The sequence below is a fragment of the Culex pipiens genome, chromosome 3, assembly GCF_016801865.2.
Source record: "Culex pipiens pallens isolate TS chromosome 3, TS_CPP_V2, whole genome shotgun sequence".
Classification (NCBI taxonomy): Eukaryota; Metazoa; Arthropoda; class Insecta; order Diptera; family Culicidae; genus Culex; species Culex pipiens.
The window spans coordinates 85,130,735-85,154,067 of record NC_068939.1 but is presented as its reverse complement, the minus strand read 5'-3'; the positions used below and the strand labels follow the sequence as shown (position 1 = coordinate 85,154,067).

Below are 23,333 nucleotides of genomic sequence, written 5' to 3'. Positions count from 1 at the left end.
TTTCAGCTTTAATTTTTTTTATCAAATTATTTGTAAAAGTCCTATGTGAAATAACTTATAAAATCATACGATTTTAGAAAAACCTTTTTATCAAAATTTTGAAAAAGAGCGAAAGAGCCGTTCAAAAGAGCGGCTCTTTTTAATGAGCGAACGAAAATGAGCGGCTCCTAAAAAAGAGCGGTTTTGCCCACCTCTAGTCAAAATTATACTTAAGTAGAAAATTGTAAAGATAATAAAAATAAAGGTTTTCCATATTACATGTATATATTATTATTAGGGTTAGTGAAATTTCACGATTGCGCGGACAGCGTGAAATTCGCGATTTTTTCCGCGAAATCCCGTGAAATTTTATGTTTGTGTGAAAATGTAAAGATTTTTCTCAAAATAATTTATCAAACTCAGAAAGGAATAAAAATAATCTCATGAACTACTGTAGAATTGGGTCCTAAAATGAAGCTTAGATTGCTGATGTTATTGTTTACAGCGATGAAGCTTATTTTTCTGAGTACAATGACCCTTTGTACGACCACGAATAGTTTAAAATGGATTTTTAAATCAATTTGGAAAAAATAACCTCGCGGGCCTCCTTGACAGAAAAGTTCCTACTTGACAGCACGTTCCAAGGGGACCATAGTTGATCCATCGAAAAAATGTTGCCTTGTCAATATTTTGTTTTGCATTAAAATGAAAAAAAGTGATCAGAAATGGTTTTTAATCGTGTTTTTTGCCGTTGTATAAATTGACATAGGGCTTTAGTACCCAATTAAGCGAGTGAATACCCTGGTTTACTTACTAATATAGGGTTAGTGATTTTTGACGATTTCGTAAACGGCGTGAAATTCGTGAAATTTTTCAATTTTCTCAAATCATTTGAAAGGTATAGTTTTGAAAGAAATTAATTCAAAATAAAATGAAGAGTATTGTTTATCTTTAGAATCACATTTAAAAAACAATCATTTTTTTTTTGGGCCTGTTTATTTTAACTATATGTGTTTATTTGGGTGGATGATTCCCGTGAAATACTACTTGTTTGTTTTCATTTCTCATTTAGAATAAAAATTACGATTTTGTTAAAAATAATATTATTTTTGCAAATTGATTTTGAATTTAGTTTTTGAAAAGTGAGCTAAACCCCTTAAAAACATGTTTAATGGGCTAAACGTCGCAGAAAATTCAATTTATTTTACTCATTCTGACTGGACAAGATTGTTAAATCTTGCTTTGATATGAAATTCAAGAAAATGTAAAATTATATAACAGAAAACATTTTTGCTTTATTAGTCGAACGTTATAAGAACAGTTCAGTAAATGAGAATACGCGTGACCTACATTGTGTTTCAAAATATTTAAATATAGATCCCATCCATAAACCAGGAGGATTTTTTTTGTGTTGCATTCAAATCGAGTGAAGATTTTTTTAGTTTATTGAAGAATAATATATAGTGAAGCATAAAACGTAGTTTCTGTGATTTAAACAAATGATTTTAAGAGTTATTTTAACACCCCCTCCTTAAAAAAGACATGTTTAAAGTTAAACAAAATTTTCTAGTGAAAAATACTGTACGCGCAGTTTCATGTTATAGCCTTTTAAGGGTTAATTCCAGGTAAAATATGGGTAATTCTCCGCCAACTCACACAGCAGTTGCCCCGACCCCTCTTCGATTTGCGTGAAACTTTGTCCTAAAGGGTAACTTTTGTCCCTGATCACGAATCCGAGGTCCGTTTTTTGATATCTCGTGACGGAGGGGCGGTACGACCCCTTCCATTTTTGAACATGCGAAAAAAGAGGTGTTTTTCAATAATTTGCAGCCTGAAACGGGTATGAGATAGAAATTTGGTGTCAAAGGGACTTTTATGTAAAATTAGACGCCCGATTTGATGGCGTACTCAGAATTCCGAAAAAACGTATTTTTCATCGAAAAAAACACTAAAAAAGTTTTAAAAAATCTCCCATTTTCCGTTACTCGACCGTAAAAAATTTTGGAACATGTCATTTTATGGGAAATTTAATGTACTTTTCGAATCTACATTGACCCAGAAGGGTCATTTTTTCATTTAGAACAAAATTTTTCATTTTAAAATTTCGTGTTTTTTCTAACTTTGCAGGGTTATTTTTTAGAGTGTAACAATGTTCAACAAAGTTGTAGAGCAGACAATTACAAAAATTTTGATATATAGACATAAGGGATTTGCTTATAAACATCACGAGTTATCGCGATTTTACGAAAAAAAGTTTTGAAAAAGTGACTTTTTGCGTTTCTCTTTGTTTCGTCGTCCGGGTCTGTCGCGGGTGACCATGAACGGCCATGATCGATGACGACCAACTTTATCAAAAAATTTTTTCGTAAAATCGCGATAACTCGTGATGTTTATTAGCAAACCCCTTATGTCTATATATCAAAATTTTTGTAATTGTTTGCTCTACAACTTTGTTGAACATTGTTACACTCTAAAAAATAACCCTGCAAAGTTAGAAAAAACACGAAATTTTAAAATGAAAAATTTTGTTCTAAATGAAAAAATGACCCTTCTGGGTCAATGTAGATTCGAAAAGTAAATTAAATTTCCCATAAAATGACATGTTCCAAAATTTTTTACGGTCGAGTAACGGAAAATGGGAGATTTTTTAAAACTTTTTTAGTGTTTTTTTCGATGAAAAATACGTTTTTTCGGAATTCTGAGTACGCCATCAAATCGGGCGTCTAATTTTACATAAAAGTCCCTTTGACACCAAATTTCTATCTCATACCCGTTTCAGGCTGCAAATTATTGAAAAACACCTCTTTTTTCGCATGTTCAAAAATGGAAGGGGTCGTACCGCCCCTCCGTCACGAGATATCAAAAAACGGACCTCGGATTCGTGATCAGGGACAAAAGTTACCCTTTAGGACAAAGTTTCACGCAAATCGAAGAGGGGTCGGGGCAACTTTTCCCGATTTCGTGTGAGTTGGTAGAGAACTACCCATATATATTTTTTGTGTTTTTTAAAACAGTATCCTTTTGTGTTTGTTTTTGAGAATATTTCTTTCATGTAAGCATGTAACTGTACCAATATTTTACAATTTAAATTTGGCAATTGCTGAGATAGTGCACAGCGAAAATATTAAATAGAGATTTTTTTTAATTATTTTCCAATTAACCTTAATTTTTTAACTAACGATAGCTCGGCAATTAGGGGAACAGCATGTAATTTCATCCTTCTTCTAATGTTGGCATATCACTTTGACTTTAAACTTTGACGTTAAACTACAGCTTGTAAAATGTGTTTTCGTTTTTAGAAAATAAAACAATTTCTTATTTTTATCAAGATCATAGATATTGGAAGAAAGCAAGCTGGTTTTTTCCCCAAAATTAATGCAAATCGGATGAAACTAGGACCAAATCCTTAACCAACCAAACATATGAAACATGGGACAATTTTTTTTTTCAAAATTTCAAAATCTGGTCCTTTTACTACTTCTTTTCTTGCCTTGATTTTGAAATTTTGAAAATATTTTCATTCGAGAGATGGTAAATTTCACATGGATTTGATCTTTAAACATTGAAAATTAGGCCAAATGTTGCTTATAATAAAGTTTTTTTTTTGTAGAGTTTGATTTCAATATTTTGAAAAGTAATGTTTTTTTTTTCAAAAGTAATATCTTTACAAAAAACTAACTTAATCCACCTATGTGGATGAGGCCTTCCTCACTCATTACCAACAATGTCACCAGTGGGGAGCAAGTGGGATATGCTGTTGGTTTACATCCAAGGTAGGGGGTCGTGCATAAACCACGTGGCCTTTTTTTTGAGAATTTTAGACCCCCCCTCCCCCCTCATGGTTTTTCGTGGATTTGCGCCAAAGCTTTAATTAAAATGCGCGTTTGAATATTTTCATAAAATCAAAATTATTGAATAAAAAAGTAAAAAGTTTTGTTTCAGGAATCTCTTTTTTTTAAATTAAGGAAAATATCTAGTTATCAATGCTCCTAGTTAATTTTTATTTTATTCCAAAGATTCATGAAAATCCAAACTAAGGCACCTTTTCTTTTTAATTAAGCATGATTGATTCCATTGATTCAGTGTGTCCAGAAAAAGTCGAGTTGTGCCATACAAAAGTTATGTGAAAATAATCGGAAAATCGATTTCGTATCTTCGGCAAAGTTGTGGACAACACGCTAAAAAATCCTTTTTTTTGTCATGGACGGCCAAATTGTTTTTAGTGTTTGATTTGAAAACATTTTTTTTAATTACTTTAAATTGAATTTGCTATCGAAACGTAGTTTTGATTAATTTAAAAAAAGATTGAGTTAAAATTTGGAATTGATTTATAATTTTTTTTTTCAACTGTTTATTTAAAAAGCTAGATAGATTTTTGATCCAACTTCTGGTTGCTGAGATATTGCAATAAAATGTTGAGAAAAAAAAAATAAATATAAGTTATTTTTTCAATAAACGATATCCTTGAAATTATTAACACTGGGACGCCCAACGCATGTCCAACATACACGGATCCAAGCCTCCCTGAAAAGTTGAAACGGTAACTTCAACTCGCAGGTTTTCGGCCTTGTCTCCGCGGAATTTTGTCGATTTTTTTTACAAGAGCCAATAATATAAATATAATTCACTCAAAAAAGAAGAAAAAAAAAGAATTGACCCGATTGGTTGAGTTCTACCCGAGAACCAGCGAGTTGAAATTAGCGTTTCACTTTTTTAAGGAGTTGGAAGTTGAAATGTTAATTTTTTGAACTTTAACGGCATTGTATTGAAATTTGTTTCACAAATTGATATCGACATTTGGAAATCAAGTAACTCTTTACAACTTAAATTATTTTAATTTGTCTATATATTTGAGGGAAGAAGTTGAAGATATTGGACATTTTCTCAGCTAAAAGAAAAATAAATATTTTCAGGAAAGAGCATCTTTGGCCCCTATTTTTAAAAAAATCTAATTAATTAAAAAACCAAAAACAATGTTTGCTTAAAGTTCGTTTTTTTATAACAATCCTTAAAATTAAAAAATAAAAATAAAATAAACCTGCAACTTTGCCGAAGATACACGTTTACGAGTATTTACATGCACAGCAAATTGTTCTGGATAGTAATACGTGTATTTAATGAAATGTTATGTAATAGAACAATTCGAATTATGTATCCCATGGAGTAAGGAATACCTGTTAGACCAAAATTTGTTCGTGAATCTCAAAGTAAGTATCGTTCGTTTTTTCGTGACTAGTTATTTTTTAATGTAAGACATTTCACTTGCAAATGTAGTAGTGAAACTGAAATTTCGCGCGATAATCCTGAAATTGGGGTTTTGAGTTTCTTTTTACTAAAAAAATCTAGCATGAGACAAGATATCTTGAGTTTGTTTTCAGTGTCAAAAGGAAATCTTTCGATAAAGATTCTTACATTGCTCATAACTGAAAACATAATATTTTTTCAGTGTAGTATAGTAACCTGGATAGTAAATTAGCTTATATCTGTAAGCCCATACATCCAATTGAAATGTGCTCAAAGACAAACTTATGGGAAATTGTACGAGCTTTCCGCTAAAAATATTTTCAAGACTGAAAAATCAAGTCGGTCAAATAGAAAGTGCCAAAAACCATCAAAAAACCTATTTTTTCAACATTTTTTTTTCACCTTCAAATTTGACTTTTAAATTTAAAAATCAAAAAATCTCATAAAAGTGGAGTGTTTTTTTCTTTCAGTGTATTTTTTTCGGAAAACCCGTCAAATTTCCTACAAGTTTGTCTTTGACCACTTTTTGATACGATGCAGCGGCTTCGAGATACAGCAATATTTAAATTACGAAATACAAAAATATTTAAAACACTTACGCCCTTCTCAAATTTCATTATCGAGTGTAACTGACTCCATATACACAAAAATGGCTTATATATGCCTAGGATAACATGTCTACAAAGTTTCATTGAAATCGGAGAGGGTCGAGAAAAAGGTACCTAAAAAATTCCTGTTTTGGGCTGAATTGCTCTAGAGTAAAAAAAATGTGAAAAACAAGCAAAAATTATTGAAAAAGTGACTGTAAAAACATGAAAAAATTAGATAGGCAAAATGTAATGATAGGAGGTGGTAGAATAAGGCAAATACTACCAAAAACAAACATAAACTAAACAAGATAAATGCAAATTAAAATATTAAAAATGAAACAAGAAAAACATGAAACAAGAGAAGTAAAGTTTTTCGTAGAACAAAAGTTGTTTAAAGTGACCTCCTAGAAAAGGGGAAAAAAATCGAAAAAAAAATTGGTCAGTAGAGGGTTAATACCGGTTTTGGGAATTTTGCGCTTTGTTAAAAGAGTTAATCAAATACATATTTTTTTAGGGGATATCTTAATGGATTTAGTAACGTTTTTAACGTAAAGACAATAAATACAAAATGTGGTCATAATTAACAGTGGCGCCAATTAGGCAAAGGTTGAAAGAGTACGAGTTGATTCAGAAGGCGCACATTAGGCGTAAATTTATTGGATTGGGAAATTTCTTAATTTCATCAACTATGACGGAAATCGACCACATTTCCCGATGAATAACTGATGCGGATTTTGGAGATGATTTTCGAAGTGCTCATTATTATTTTCAGGTAGCTTTTTTTTATTAAACGACTCTCTGCTTAATTGCAGGGTTCCATCATTTCCGTCGATAAATTACTTTTTTTGCTGTTAAGTTGCTTTTTTCTCTTTTCTCGTGTCTCGCACGCCAACCGGATGCGCGTCGCAAACCTGTCATTTCTTTGACCCTCAACCGTTCGAGCCTGCCTAATTAATGTTTATTTGTATTTTCTCTTTCATCCCTCTGTCGCGCAGATCTCCAGTATTCCGGTGGCCAGACTTCCCCCACTGGGCGGCACCAATTGTCTACTGCGTCGTCGTCGTACGGGCAGCAGCAGATCAAGCTTGAAAGTGTGTCCGCGCCAACCCGAGCGTTCCGACGCCAGAACGAACCGGAGCGATTAGAACCCGCGGACGAGGTTGAGCTGCCTCCGCCACCTCCACCTCCGCCAGCAGTCGTCCGATCGAGTGCGGTTGTCCCAGACGGTGGCCGGCATCCATCCGTCATCTACGAAACGTCGTCGTCGCGCTATGATGGTGGATTGAGTTCTCTCAGACAGAACCAGCAGCAGCACCATCACCAGCAGCAGCTACCGAACAACGGTACTCTGCAGCAGCAAGAAATTGAATATCTCCAGAAGGGAGCAGCATCAGCAGTAACTGCAGCAAAGCGCAAGCGAGATACAGGTAATTAAAGCTTAGAATATAGCTAAATTCATAGTATTTGAATGGTGGAAGGGCTTCTTATTGATTGTCCTTTGCTGCCACAATAGCACGTTCCACAATGCCACCTCACGCGACACCTCGCCAAAGTTGGCCAACGTTCGTCTTTTCGGTTAAGGTGACTTGTTGTAACTCACCTCGGCAGGCACAAACCTTTTCCATAAGTTTCGAACCTCCTGCCGCCCATATCCATGAACACTGAACAGGTAACCTTTAAAAGCCAGATAAGCCGCTCACCGTTGGTTGAAACGCGCGCTGAGAAGGGAGGACGAAAAAAAAGAGACACGCGTGCAATCCCCGACCAGGCCCAAAAAGGGGCATAAAGATAAAGATTTCATTTGACAGCAGCAGCAGTGGCGTCGTCGGTTTGCAAAATGGCAACCACCAGTAAAAAGAAAACGAGGTCATCGCACCATCATCGAAACCACAACCGCACAAACAGCTGAGAGCGCGTTTTAGAAAATATCGCCGCAGACAGATTAGCGACGAGGGCCACTAATGTGAGCTACTACTAGAGATTTGCATTAGGCCGACCGACCCTCCCGCGCAACTGCGAGTAGTGCGGTTTGCGATTCATTCGCTGCAAATGCGAATTTAGAGTGGATAGTTGGCTCAGCAGGGTGAAAACCCGGTTTCTGCCTTGCAAGCAAAAGGTTCAGGGATCGAATCCCGGTCGATCCACTTGAAGTTTGGAATTAGAAATTGTACTTTCAGTACGAACAGAAACGAAAAGAATCAGGTGGGATTCGAATTCGCACCTTCGTCACCTTCGTCTAAAAAGACACTAATTATTACACGCTGCATGTACAATTTTTGTAAACACAAAAAAATTGCAACCGACGGGATTCAAACCCAGCACAAACAGTACGGACTAGCGCCTTAGCCCGCTCGGCCATCAGACCGATGAAAATTGGAATGGATAAACGCATATATGAGCTTGACATTTCGGTTAAGTAGGTTTCCCATACTGATAGGCTACATATTTTAGGGTGTATAATTACATAGAATTTCATTAAATAATGCAAAAAATATTTTACATCGAGACCTTTTACACGCAGCTGGATTACTACTTTTTTTGCTGTGTTGCTTGAAGACATTAAAAGTCTGGAGAAACCATCTGAAACTTGCTCCTATGTCTAATGCAGTGGTCTTCAGCCGGCTAAACCTCGCGAGCCATTTTGGCAATTTGCTGTAGTATCGCGGGCCGCATGTGGATCACAAATAATAATGATTGAAAGATGAAAGTTTGTATTACTTTTAAAGATGAATTTCCATAAAATTACTTTATGCACGACTTTTTCTTGTAATTTTCAAATGTTATTAAATGTTTTTTGACCTCAGTGAACCGTACTACTGACCAGTTCAGACAATATCAGACGCAGTTCAGCTAAGTTCAGACTACGCTATCATTGCAGAATTGCGTTTAACACCTCATTCTATAAATAAACAATATTTATTTGGCTTTATCTTTCCACAGCCGGCTGTCTAAGATTAAACCATTTCATTAACAATATCCTACTAACAAATGTTCAGTACTTGTGGGGTGTAAGGGGTAAACCAGCTGCCCTAGTAGCAACCTGCGCTAACTAACATTCCTGTCCCTTAAAATCGAGATCTACAAACTGACATGGCGGGCGCCGTTGGTGGCCAATGATTGTTACTTATTCGCAACTGACGAAAATTTCATGATTTTTCTTTTAATTTTAATGATTTTTTAAATGAACACTTCACAATACAATAGGTTTTTTTTTGTGTTGTGCAGTGTTTTATTTCGAAAAATAAGTTTTTATTTGTTAAACAAGATTGATATTTTTTTTCTAAATCATTAAGACTTGGATGAATGAAAACAAAATAGATGAGTATTTCTAGAATTGTTTTTGAATAGGTACTATAAACATATGAGACCAATAAGCTTATAGGACCTTTCAAAAAAAAAAATCTACAAGTTAAGTTTATCTTTATTAAGGGGTATACATGTAGAAAATCACAAAATTTCATATTACAGAAAATTTATTAAATCCACTTAAAAGATGAATATCAATTACTCCTGAAAGTTTCATGAAGATATTTTATGATTTAAGTAAGTTACATACGATTTAAGCTGAAAATTTTGCCATGTACAAAGCGAACTGTCAAATTTCGCGGGCATTTTTCTCTGAACACCGAGTTATTTTACGGGTGCCACTATATCTCTAGATGTGACGGACCAAGTGGGCTGAAATTTTGAGTGAAGCCTCCCAAGACATATCCGGTGTGCATGACGAAGCCTGATTTTGAAAGTTTGAATTTTCAAAAAATACAAAAATCAAAAAATTGCGATTTTTTATATCAAAACAGAAAAATATTTTCAACTTTTTTTACATAAATTTTTTGAAAATTTGGTCCATATTTGATGATTTGATTTGATTTTATTTTTAAAAATTTGCTGGAAGATGATGTAAAACTGTTGGGCATTTTTCCGATTGTAACGTCATTTTGAGTATCGTAGTTTTCAAATAAATGAAAGATTTTTTCAAAAAAACTTTATTTGGAATTTAAATTTTTGAAGTGTATATTTTTATATTTTAATTATTTGACCTCTAGAACTACTAAGGTTTCATACATCTTTCTTGGAATGAGATAAAGGTTGTTTAATACTTGCCAAATCCTTAAAAATATTGTAGGTAAATAAATTGAAATGTATTTCCCATGATTTGATAAAATTTTATATTACTTATCATTTTCTTAGCAAAAGAAAACTTGTCCACTCTTTTTTTCTATAGAACTTATCACAAAAACTTTTTTATGGGCCGGCTTCCATAATAATTTCAAAACCAGCCCGTGGGTCGTAGTTTGGTGATCACTGGTCCAATACATTCAATGGTCTCGAAATTTGAACGCCAGGTTCAGTGCAGTCCCGAAGTGGTGGCAGAACGTGGGCTGACACCACCACGACACGTCGACAACTGTGATATTGTTGACTTCTCTGTTAAGCCGCCATATTGGTCGCCATCTTGAATATCTCGCTTCCCGGCTTCGTGACCGCGACATTCGGACTCAACAAGGTTGATTTAGTATAGATCCATTAAAACCTGGCCTGTTATACGATTTGCCGTTAGACTGGAGACTTTTATGTATCATATTTCACAGAATCTAACGGGGAGGAAGGACGCGTGGACACACCGTACCGAGTGCTCCAGTTAAAGTTTTATGTATTCTTTCAATAAAATTTTTACTTGTTTCATAACCGTTAAATTCTCTATGACTTTTGCGCCTTGTAATCTTCAAACATTCAAATTAAAGTATAAATACACATTTTACTATACAAAAATATCTATACCTTAGACGACCCCCCTAGGAAGGCGTCCATAAAAAAGTTAATTTAATGATATTGGGGAGCAATTCCAGCTCAAATCAGGATTTTTTCCGGTACTTTTGTACCCGACCCTCTCCGATTTCAACAAAATTTTGTAGACATGTTATCCTAGGCCTATATAAGCCATTTTTGTGTATATGGAGCCAATATTACTCGAAAATAACATTTGAGAAGGGCGTGAGGTATTTAAATATTTTTGTATTTTGTAATTTAAAAATTACTGTATCTCGAAGCCGTTGCGTCGTATCAAAAAGTGGTCGAAGACAAACTTGTAGGAAATTGGACGGGCCTTTTGAAAAAAATACACTGAAACAAAAATACGCGCCACATCTATGAGATTTTTTGATTTTTAAGTCTAAAACTTAAATTTAAAGGTGATGTCACGAGATTTTTCGTTCAAAATGTTTGAGGAAATAGCCTAAAATGTTACCAAAAGACTGACGAAAAATGCAGGATCGTATGTCTCTCCTAAAAAAAATACAAAAATCATTTAATAAAACATTTTTTTGAAAAGTGGTCTAAACGTCAAAATTTTTGAAATCCGGTAGTGGGAATCGATTCTTCAGACAATTTTACATAACCGGAACCGGTTACCGGTGGCCCCTTGGGGACACTTCCGGACTATGGGAGCAATCCTATCATCCGACATGTCAAACTTAGTGAAATTGAAAGATATGTCAATCTATGGTCGTGCCGATGTTCTCTGAGTTAACAATCAGTATTGATGAACATTTCAGCAATAATAGCAACAATAAAAGCCGACAATGACCGCGGAATGACGAAACGTTTCTCAACTTGACACCCGCTACTATTAATCAGTAATGCCTTCCCACAGCGAACCTCGAAACAAGTCGACCATGAGGTACACAGAGCGTCGACTACCTTCAGCCTGTACTCTGCTTTTCTGCCCAGATTGCACTTGTGCATTAAGAGAGTTTCAATTAGCTGCGCGATACATTGTACCAACCACTACTCACATAAAGACGGTTCCATTAAAACTTGGGAAGTGCTTCTAGAGTTCAACGTCGGCTTGATCGCTCAAAGGAAGGTCACAAAAACTTTAAGCCGTCCTAATCCGGACTGCGGCCCTGACCGTCCGTCGTGGAGACACAGATAATCTTCGCAACGAACTGGAATGACCTGTAAAAATTAAGAAACAAATCTCTCACATGGTCACCCCGACAAGGAGTCCTCCGCCAATGCTGTGTGCGTAGGCGACCAATTAAAAAATCGCGGTTTCGGGTTAACACCGGACCACACAAAAAAAACAACTCAAGCTTCATCTCGTCAACAACTCTGCGAGAAAAAAAAAAAAAAAAACGTGCCGCCTGAAGCGCTTCCAACCTAGTTCCAAGGTTCGCTACAGAGTCAGGCAAAAATTTGAATACTAATAAACGAGTAGTCGCCACCACTGCCACTACAACACATACACACACAGCTCAGACGATGTGCCTCCTGCGCGTAAACAGACCATCAATCACCAAATATTGCGCCCATCAATGTCAGACCACGTCTAGCGCGGTGGCCAGTAGTGTTAGTGCGCTTAGCGCGCTACTGGTGATTTTGGGGTAGTTTGCGATTTATTGAGCACCCTGCATAGCATCGCGACTCGGATGGCACGTCGGCGAGTTGAAAATTGTATTTCTAGGGTTAGACTGCATATTTCTTAGAACGTCGTCGTCGGATCAATCTAAAAATGGTTGGGTCGTCCAACAATTTCCAGCGTACCCCACCGTGCGTTCGCCTGAACCTAAATCCAATCAACACTCGGACTCAGCAACCGGTCCGACCGGACGACATATCGGGGCCCCCACACCGCCGGTTCTGCTGTTTGTTTTTGCCACGGCCACATCACGTGTGGAACCGGTGGCGCTGATGTGCGCCGTCCTCGGGACTCGGATCCTGTCCTGTTCGACTAGTTTGTGTGTGTGTGTGTACTTTTCTGTTTCTTCATTATTTTCAGCCAACAGTCGAGGAAGGTCAAACGTGTGTTGCTCTCGAGTGACTCTGCGACAAAATAATATTTTTGCAAAATATATGATCATTGGCTGCGTCCGTTGTCTTTTTCACGCAAAAAATACCAACGCGACAGGTGATTGCTTTAGAATTGGCCAATTTTTGACGTTTTTATGGATCGAAGCCATGAAACTTTACAACTCGCTGGGGCAAGTGTTGTTTTGTGCGGTAGCATTGCTCTGAGATTCCGCACGCATGAATGCAAAACAAACGATATTTAAATTTGGTTTGAGTTATCTTATTTTAGAACTGACAACAAAATTGGAAGTCTAGCCTAATTGTTATGAGAATTGTAGATAGTCCTGAAATTATGAACTTAGTATTCCGAGAAAAACGTGTTCTAGTGTTTGTCATCAAATCTTAATCATTATCTCTTTTATGATAAAATTTTACTTCAATTTACACTGATAAAGTTACATTACACCAGAAAAGTTGTAAAATTACACAATCCCAGATGTAATCAGATGTGATCGTGTATAATCGCATAAAATCTATAAATCTATGAGAATTTGGAACTGTGTGATATATTAAATTTAATGTACTTTTGAAAAAATAAGCATGAAATGCTAGTTAGTTGCTTGTCAAATGTTAGCAAGTAGGGTTAAGTAAATTTGAAATTGTTCCGACATATGCTGCCCTAAATCAAACTCTTGCTCTTGAGGAAAATCAATTTAGTTCACTTCGATACCCCGCGGAGCAACAACTAACACAGCTCTCAGCATAGTGCCAAAATATGTCAATCTTTTGAGAGGGGCCAAAAATGTTCCGACGACGGCGTATGGCACCCATCAGCTCCGCCCACCAAATTTGACCCAAATCAATCTTCTTCATCGGGGGGACCCGGCGTCAACAACAACAACAGCCGCTAAGAAACAACACTTCCAAATTCGTCTTTGGTTGGTAGCTTCGTCTACGAGACGAGAAATAATGAGCGATAACTATGGTATGTAGTTCCGTAATATGACAAAGTGACGTAGGTGACATTTGCAAAACTTTTAAGGTGAAACGGGAAAACTTCCGTTCAACTAAACAATTTCAATTTCTGAACCCTACCAAATCCGGAAATTAATTATATTTGTCTTTTTTATTTTGTTAGAAAATCTTTAACTTTTCAAGGAATTTTCTGATAAATTTGGTATCTTCGGCAAAGCTGTAAGTATCGAAGAAGACTGTTCAGAAAAAATAGTTATACGGAAACAAAATCTTGCTGATTTTTTAATTATTTTTTTTTTTACAAAAATTCAATTTCCCAAAATCCGCATTTTTTTATTTTTGACATATTTCTTTAGATTTTCGAGATCATTTCTGAAAATATATGTTTTAAAGTTATATTAAAAAAATGCTACAAAACTGTCTAAAAGATGTATTAGAATGATGCCTTGAAGTTTTGCATCATTTCCGACATTGTTTTGTGAAATGATTATTGTTCTATTGACCAAAACCCCAAAGAGGAGGGCCGAGGTACCCCAACGTAATCCGGAATATCTCCGGTAAAAGTGGACCATATTTGTCCCCCATCTGACAGTTAAAAATATAGACAAAACTGGATCTTTTGCAACCAGAAGCATCCAAATTGGTCAATTCTACTTAAAGTTATGAGATTTTTACGAAAAAATAGGGATCAAATGACTACCCGAGCGTTTGAGTGTTAATGGTCCGATTTTCAATGTTACAATTTTCCGATCTTTTCGAAAACAATATTTGCATTGCACAGTGGGGCAACTTTTAGGTTGGTTGAAAATAAGGGTGGTCCACGATTAGGGTGATTTTGAAAATCTAATATTTCAGGAATATTTTTGGGAATTTTTTCGTCTTGTAGAAAGTTGCTGGGCTTGCCAATTCAAGTAACTTTGTCCAAAACACCAAAATTAAATCTCGTAATCTACGCCTTCTACGATCAAATGTATAGAAAGCATCTGATCAAACCTTCAAAAATCAGTTTTTTGAACGTGGCAATTCCGGGTTAAGTTAATAGAGAAAAGTGATATTCTTATTTCCACAGGAAAATCTTATGGGACCACCCTAATGAAATTCGACAATTGTCTAAATATATATTTTTCCATGTGATTTTGCCCACTGAATCCAAATGTGCCCTCAAAATTAAGCCAAAGTATCGAAAAAGAGCAATTCCAGTTCAAATCAGGAATTTTTCTGGTACTTTTGTACCCGACCCTCTCCGATTTCAATGAAACTTTGTAGACATGCTATCCTGGGCCTATATCAGCCATTTTTGTGTATATGGAGCCAATAGTACTCGAAAATAACATTTGAGAAGGGCGTAAGTTATTTAAATATTTTTGTATTTTGCAATTTAAAAATTACTGCATCCCGAAGCCGTTGCGTCGTATCAAAAAGTAGTCAAAGACAAACTTGTAGGAAATTGGACGAGCTTTCTGAAAAAAATACACTGAAACAGAAATACACGCCATATCTATGAGATTTTTTGATTTTTAAGTCTAAAACTTAAATTTAAAGGTGATGTCACGATTTTTTTTCGTTCAAAATTTTTGAAGAAATAGCCTAAAATGTTACCAAAAGACTGACGAAAAATGCAGGATGGTATGTCTCTTCTAAAAAAATACAAAAATCATTTACTAAAACTGTTTTTTTTTGCAAAGTGGCCTAAACGTCAAAATTTTTGAAAACCAGTAAGGGGGAACGATTCTCCAGACAATTTTACATAAAATTCTCCATATTGACCATTGTCCTATGTCCAATCCTTGGGAAGATACAGCGGTTTTAAAAATGAAAAATGTTGAAAAAAACGGGTTTTTTTTGTGGTTTTTGGCAATTTCTATATGACAGACTTGGTTTTTCAGTCTCGTAAATATTTTTACCGGAAAGCTCGTCCAATTTCCCATAAGTTTGCCTTTGACAGCTTTTTGATTTATATCGTTTTTATATTTACGTAAGCAAATTTACTGTCCTGGTTTCTACCACACTGAAAAAAATATTCTATTTTCAGTTATTAGCAATGCAATTAAGCTTATATCTGTAAGCCCTTACATCCAATTAAAATGCTGTCAAAGGCAAACTTATGGGAAATTGGACGAGCTTTTATTTACGAGACTGAAACACCAAGTCTGTCATATAGAAATTGCCAAATACCACAAAAAAAACCGTTTTTTTTCAACATTTTTATTTTTAAAACCGCTGTATCTTCCCAAGGATTGGACATAGGACAATGGTCAATATGGAGACTTTTATGTAAAATTGTCTGGAGAATCGATCCCCACTACTGGTTTTTAAAAATTTTGACGTTTAGACCACTTTTCAAAAAAACAGTTTTAGTAAATGATTTTTGTATTTTTTTAGGAGAGACATACCATCCTGCATTTTTCGTCAGTCTTTTTGTAACATTTTAGGCTTTTTCTTCAAAAATTTTGAACGAAAAAAAATAGTTACATCACCTTTAAATTTAAGTTTCAGACTTAAAAATCAAAAAATCTCATAGATGTGGCGTGTATTTTTGTTTTAGTGTATTTTTTTCAGAAAGCCCGTCCAATTTCCTACAAGTTTGTCTTTGACCACTTTTTGAACGGCTTCGAGATACAGTAATTTTTAAATTGCAAAATACAAAAATATATAAATAACTTACGGCTCCATATACATAAAAATGGCTTATATAGGCCCAGGATAACATATCTACAAAGTTTCATTGAAATCGGAGAGGGTCGGGTACAAAAGTACCAGAAAAATTCCTGATTTGAGCTGGAAATGCTCAAAATCGATTTTTGGTCAAAACTTCACCATTTTCTGGAAAATTCATTTGCCAAAATTATATTAGAATTGCTCAGGTTATTGCTATCGACCAACTAGGCGGAAAAAATGTTGCTTTATTCCTGTCGAACAAAAGTTTGGTTGTCCAAATCTCCTATTTTTCAAATTGGCGCATAAGTCATGTTGAACTATTACTACAGTTTACTAACAAAGTAACAAGTGTGAGTTAGATGAAGACGGAGGAAGGGGTACTAAAAGCTTCCCCCTCCCCTCTCCCATTGAATGTCATCATTTCAGTTTTTGCGCGCTTCGAGTCACGCTGGTTTTTCTTCTTATTGGTCTTGTTTTTGGCCAACCTTGGTGTTCCAATTCCGCGAGAAACTCCATGCGGCTACTTAGTATGCGACTTGGGAACCGATGGTGGGGGTCAACACAACATCTATCAGCAGGCGGGCGGATTGATTTGGTTACGACGCCAAGATGGCGCTGCTAACTAAATTATCACGCCCCAGGCCTTGGCAGTGTGCGTAGGAGGTGATCCCGTCAACGTTGGGGAAGATGTTTTGCCAAACTTTTCTCGGGGCTGCCGCTGTGACAACCAAGCTATGGAGGGGAAAAAATGGGTAGCCTTAAAAATAACATCTACTTCTTGTTATGCTCTTCCCTGTTTCTTTTTAGTATTTGTTTTCGAAATACACGCAAAATTAGCTGTGATGTTACCTTTGCAGTTTGCCCACTTTATGAGCTGTTTTTGCTTTTTTTAAAATACATTTTGATATATGTTAATTTTACAAGATAACAACAACCTGCTGTTTGCTGTTGATTTTTAAGGCATTATAGGTGCTAAAGAATGGACAAAATGTTGAGTTAAAATCACTTTAAATCAAACTTCCCAACTTGATCGCTCATACACTTTTGATAACTCCTTTCTCCCCGAAACTCCGAACAACCTTATAAGGCATCATCATCATTCGCAGCCGCGATCAGTCGTGTTTTCGACCATTTCAAACTTTTTCCATCTTCTTCACATGGTGCTGTGGTGTGCGCAATTGAGCTGATAGGCAACTTTCTGAAACGCGAGCAATGAAAAAAAAAAAACAGCTCCGCGAATGCGGAGGAGAGCAAAAAAGTGGTAAAATCAAAACAAGTATACACACCTTTTATAAACATCACCGACACAAGCAACAGGCAAACGCACACTTACGCATGACTCGCTTGGCAAACGCGAAGCGATTTGGAAGTGTTTGTGTGTGAAGGAGTTAAATATGAGACCCATACAAACGACAAAGTCGCCAGATTGGCCTCCATCGGACGGCGAAACAACTTGCCAAAGTAATTTCGATTTATGGGCAGCAGCAACACACTGCCTCATTCATCCAGTGGTTGGTTAGGCCGAAAACAAAACCATTTATAATCATGCCTTTTCTCTCGCGGTACAGCCGAGAAACGATCTCTCGAGTTGGCCGCCCCTTGGTGTTTGTGGCGGGGCGGTTGCAACCATTGCGAAAAGGTTCCAGTTCATAAAGTTTGCTATCAACACAAACAACGGGGCCCGGCTTTGTACGCAGCTGGGCCAGTGTTTGTATTGTTTGCAAATTTGAGGAGAAGGAGAAAATGGCTTATTTTGGAGCTGATTAAAATCTCTGCCTAGGTGCTTCACAGTTGAGTGAACGTGCATTTTTTTTTTTAAACAGATTTTAACAAAATTAAAAAGGGCCAAAATAGGAAAGTAGACAGTCGAATAGTACCATCACATAGTTAGCTGAAACTTACTCCCGATTCTATTTATGGGTCACTTTATGCAAACTCACACAAAACCGGAAAAAGTTACCCGACCCCTCCTCGGTTTCCCAGAAAGTTTGCTCTAAGGGAAAGTTTTGGTTTTATGGGAAATTTCTTGTACTGCAATAACCCAGTGAGGTTTGATTTCAAAATTTCAATTAGAACAATTTTATTTTATTTTAAAATTGCGTGGTTTATGAGCAATTCTCTACCAAAACCGGAAATGGATTTTATTTGTATTTTTTTATTTGGCTCAAACTTTGTGGGGGCCTTCCCTATGACCAAATAAGCTATTTTGTGTGATTGGCTCATCCATACAATTTTGGCTGCTATCCATACAAAAATGGTATGTAAATATTCAAACAGCTGTAACTTTTGAGTGAATTGTAGGTATTGTTGAGGACTTTTGAGAAAAAATAGGTACACGGAAAAAAAAATCTGCCGTCGATTTATGAATTTTTGAAAAAATATGATTTTTGGAAAAAATTGAAGTTTTATGCAAAAACAAGTTTGACATTATTTTTTAATGCAAAATTGAATTTGCAATCGAAAAGTACTTTACAGATTTTTTGATAAAGGGCTCCTTTTTCAAGATATCGCCACCGAAAGTATGATTTTAGCGAAATATTTGCGAGTGACCATTTCTAAAAATATTTTTTTTTAAAAGTACAGAAAATTTGCTATAAAATTGTCTAAGAGACATTGAAGATTGGACCTCGGGTTGCTGAGATAGAGCCGCTTTAAGAAAAAGAAACACGAAAATTGAAGTTTTCTTATTAGGCCGATGCAAATATTTTTCAAAGTTTTTGTCCCTCGGCTCGGGCCGGGTTCGAGGGGGGGGGCAAAAAAATAAAAAAATAAAAATGTTGAAATAACAAGCCATAGTTTCAACATTTGTACGGAAAAGGTGTTTAAAAATGTATTTTACACTAGTTCAGTTATTTTGCAATCATTAGTTTTCAAAAAATGTTAAATTTGACGAAAACCAAAATTTTAGCGAAAAAAAACTTTTTGCGATAACATCGAAAATTTTCAAAAATTCAAATGATTTTTAAATCAACCGAAACATGCTAAAAATGATTCTAAGCGCAGGGGAATGCATTCAAAATTAATTTCAACTGATTGCACTTAAATTTTCATAGAAATATTAGAGTTTTTTGAAAAAATATTTTTTTTGCCCCCTGATTTTTCGAGCCAACTTTGAAGGGGGGGGGGGGGGACAAAAACCTAAAATAAAATTTGTACCAGCCTTAAACCAAAACAACCCACCATTTTCTAATGACCATATCTCAGCAGCTAATGGTCCGATTTTCAATGTTAAAACATGAAACATTCGTGAAATTTTCCGATCTTTTCGAAAAAAATATTTTTTTAAATCAAGACTCAAAAGTTGCGGATTTTTGTCCCCTTAAACATATCAAAAAAACTCGAAAATAAAAAAATACGTATTTTGGGAAATTGAGTTTTAGTGAAATGAAAGTTGATAAAAAAATCTGCAATTTTTTTCCGTGTACCTATTTTTTCTCAAAAGTCCTCAACAATACCTACAACTTTGCCGAAAACACCAAATTGATCAGAAAATTCACTCAAAAGTTACAGCTGTTTGAATATTTACATACCAATTTTGTACGGAGAGCGGCAAAAATTGTATGGAGACTTGTATGGGTGAACCAATGACGCTAAATAGCTTATTTGGTCATAGGGAAGGCCCCCACAAAGTTTAAGTCAAATAAAAAAATACAAAAAATAAAAATGGTCGAAATCGGCCGATTTCGTAGAGAGTTGCTCCTATGTAACTTTGCTTGGTTACTTTTTAGAGTGTACCAATATTCTACAAAGTTGTAGAGTAGACAAAAACAACAAAAATGGGTTTGTATGTATTTTGCATGTTATTTTCACGAGTTTAAAAACAAGGCTATAATAATTTTAAAAAAAGTAATGATTTTGACCAATTTTTCAAAGTTTTCACCCTTAAACTGAATTGTGTGCATTTGATAGATTTTTTTCGGAGAGTTTAGCAATTTTGCCTTTTTATTGTAGTTCGTGCACTGCTTGTAGTTGGAATTTTTCAAAATTCATAAAACAAACCAGATACTGCCGCTTACATTTTTTTGGAATTGAAAATTCCTTCATGCAGTATATTTTCAATTGAATAAAATGTTTTTGATCGATTTGGTGTCTTCGGCAAAGTTGTAGGTATGGATACGGACTACATTGGAAAAAATGATACACGGTAAAAAAATGGTGATTTTTGTTAACCATTTGTCACTAAAACTTGATTTGCAAAACTTTTTGGAACATTCTAAAAGGGCGTAATATTGAATGTTTGGCCCTTTTGAAATGTTAGTCTTGATTTAAAGTTTTTGTAAATATTGTTTTCGAAAAAATCGGAAAATTTCACGAATGTTTCATATTTTAACTTTGTAAATCGAACCATTAGTTGCTGAGAACATCAATTTTCATGTTTTTAAACCTTTGCATGGCAATTTCTCAGCAACTAAGGGTCGTATCAACAAAGTTCTAAAAAGCAAATTATAAAGAATTTTCTCAGCTTTTAGAAAATATTTTTTTCAAAAGTGGGCAAACATGTGCATTTATTTAAAAAAATGAAAAACTGCGACTATTTGAAAAAAGTCACCTAAAAATGTATTTAACTTGAAAACGATGCACTTTATAAAAATTTCACTTTTTGATTGCAAATTAGACTTATACATCGAAAAGTGCAGTTGAAAATTTTTTGCGACACATATTTCGATTTTTTGAAAAAATCAGTATTGATTTTAAAAAATCATAACCCGGTCAAAGATTTTTTGCACAACCTGGGAATTTCTGAAATTTGGCATTTGATGTCCTCTAAAACATATCAAAAAATGAAAAAAATAGTGTTTTTGCAAATCAAGTGTTAGTGACAAAAAGTTAAATAAAAAATCACCAAATTTTTTTTTACCGTGTATCATTTTTTTCAGTCCATTTCTATACCTACAACTTTGCCGAAGACACAAAATCGATCAAAAAATTCCTTTAAAAGATACATATTTTTGAATTTACATACATCATTTCTGTATGGACAGCTGCCAAATTTGTATGGAATATTATATGGACAAACTAATGATGCAAAAAAGCTTCTTTAGGCATACCGAAGGCACCAAAAAAGTTTCAGTCGAATTAAAAAAAAAAACGAATGACCGAATTCTGTGAGAACTGCTTTGCTAGAAAGTTAGACTTTTCGGCACTCGTCGTATTTATCGTGTTCGAACTTACGACTCATGCCGAAAAATATTTCTTTCTGGATTCAAATTTTACAACAAAATAAAACATAATTAACGATATAAATTTTGGAAAATATTTGCAGCGCCCTTTTTTTTTTCGCAAAACAAGAAACGTTTTTTCGTTTCTGAAATGTGATAGGTATAGGTAACAGAACACTCTAATCGTCTTCACCACGACAACCTGACATTCTAGTTTCGTTCGTTTCACACACATACGAATGATTGCTACGCAAAGTCACTCACACAGTCACTGACTTCCCTCTAGAAATCGCTCAGAGAACGGTCGTTTGACATCTTACCGAGATTCTGATCATCTCTCCCATGATCGCATTCAAATGACTTCTGTCACCACGCAGCAAACACCAGTGAGAGAGAGAGAGAGAGAGACGCAAAACGAGAGAAATAGAGAGAACACAATGTCTCGCTCGGGCGGCTGCTTGAGTGGTGCTCATTTTTTGTTCGTTTTGTCTTTGTGTTCACGTTCACCGACCGTCGCCAGGCAATGACGATCATGATAGGCGCTGTGTGTCAGCGATCAAATATCGTTTTTCGGAAATGAACGCTGACAGAAAGTTCTTTCAAATAGCGAGCAGGCCCATCAAGTCAACCGTAAAATGAACATTGAGTTCTTTAAAATTTATTTCTGTCAGCCAAAACAAATTCATAGGCTCAGCAGCCCATGTGAGCGACTCAACCTAGCTGTCAGAATGAACTCTATAGTTCATCCAGAAACTCTTAAGAGTGAACTTGTGTTGCTTCATGCTCCTGCTTGACGTATCATTTTTTAAGAGAAAAAAATGTACTATAGAGGAGAAAATCGTGACGTCAGAAATGAACTAAAATCACTCAATTTTTTTTGAGTGAATTTAACCGCTATAATATCGTCTTGGATTTTCGGAATAGAGGAGAAAATCGTGACGTCAGAAATGAACTCAAATCACTCAAAGTTCATTTTGTGAGTGACTTTAACATTTTGGCCTAGTTTGACAGCTACCTCGTTCCCAGGTTTTCTGTGGGAGAGAAAAGGAGGCGAATACTTTATGAAAATCATACCTGTCAAAATTCCTAGCCTCAAAATTTTGTCGCGAGTTGCTTTTCTCCTCTATAGAGGAGAAAATCGTGACGTCAGAAATGAACTCAAATCACTCAAAGTTCATTTTGTGAGTGACTTTAACATTTTGGCCTAGTTTGATAGCTACCTCGTTCCCAGGTTTTCTGTGAGAGAGAAAAGGAGGCGAATACTTTATGAAAATCATACCTGTCAAAATTCCTAGCCTCAAAATTTTGTCGCGAGTTGCTTTTCTCCTCTATTTCAAAATAGATTACTGGCAAAAATTGGCTGCTTTACCCTTTTGGGTCAGAGCCGCCAGTATCGTCATCTCTGCCGGAATGTGACCTCGGCAGACCCCTAGCGGGACAGTTGAAAGCATTTGCATTCAAAATTTCTCAATTTCTCGTAAAGGTTCGTTTCGCGATTTGGTTTTTTAACAGCACATTGTGTTCAGTGACGCGCAATCATTATGGCTCTTTTTGTACTGCTTTGTTTTCATTTTTTTCGCCAAGCTTGTGCAAACTTTCGAAAAACTGCCAACGATGTGAAAGGTAGAGTAATATAAGATAGAATATTCCCCGAATGTTTCAAAGTTATTTCATCAACTCCAAGTCTGGCACAACTTCACCGGCAACCGCAAAAACCATTAATTCTCACCGTAAAATTCAATTACGAACCAGTATCGAAGGCGTTCGAGATATGCCTAATCTCAATTCAAATTTAATTAATCTCATAAATCCTGCTCCGGCAGCAGGTTCCCATCGGAGTCGGTGGGCTAGAGACCCCGAATGTGCTGAAAATCAGAATCACCGGGCCTACAAAATTGCCCATAGATCTGGAAAAAGTGCCTATTCTAGCGCGCCC

The 23,333-nt window shown here is 35.7% G+C and overlaps 2 protein-coding genes across 3 annotated transcripts in view; one reads left to right on the top strand and one right to left on the bottom strand.

Annotated features, from left to right (window-relative positions):
• The window catches only part of LOC120418995 (uncharacterized), a 456,309-nt gene that overhangs the window by 16,002 nt on the left and 416,974 nt on the right, over positions 1 to 23,333 (top strand). The window contains exon 3 of the mRNA XM_052711065.1: positions 6,809 to 7,240. Coding sequence (XP_052567025.1) covers positions 6,809 to 7,240 — 432 coding nt within the window. The remainder of the gene's footprint in view (positions 1 to 6,808; positions 7,241 to 23,333) is intronic.
• Positions 1 to 23,333, bottom strand: part of LOC120418653 (tyrosine-protein phosphatase non-receptor type 61F) — a 148,223-nt gene that overhangs the window by 75,114 nt on the left and 49,776 nt on the right. The gene's annotated exons all lie outside the window — the stretch shown is intronic.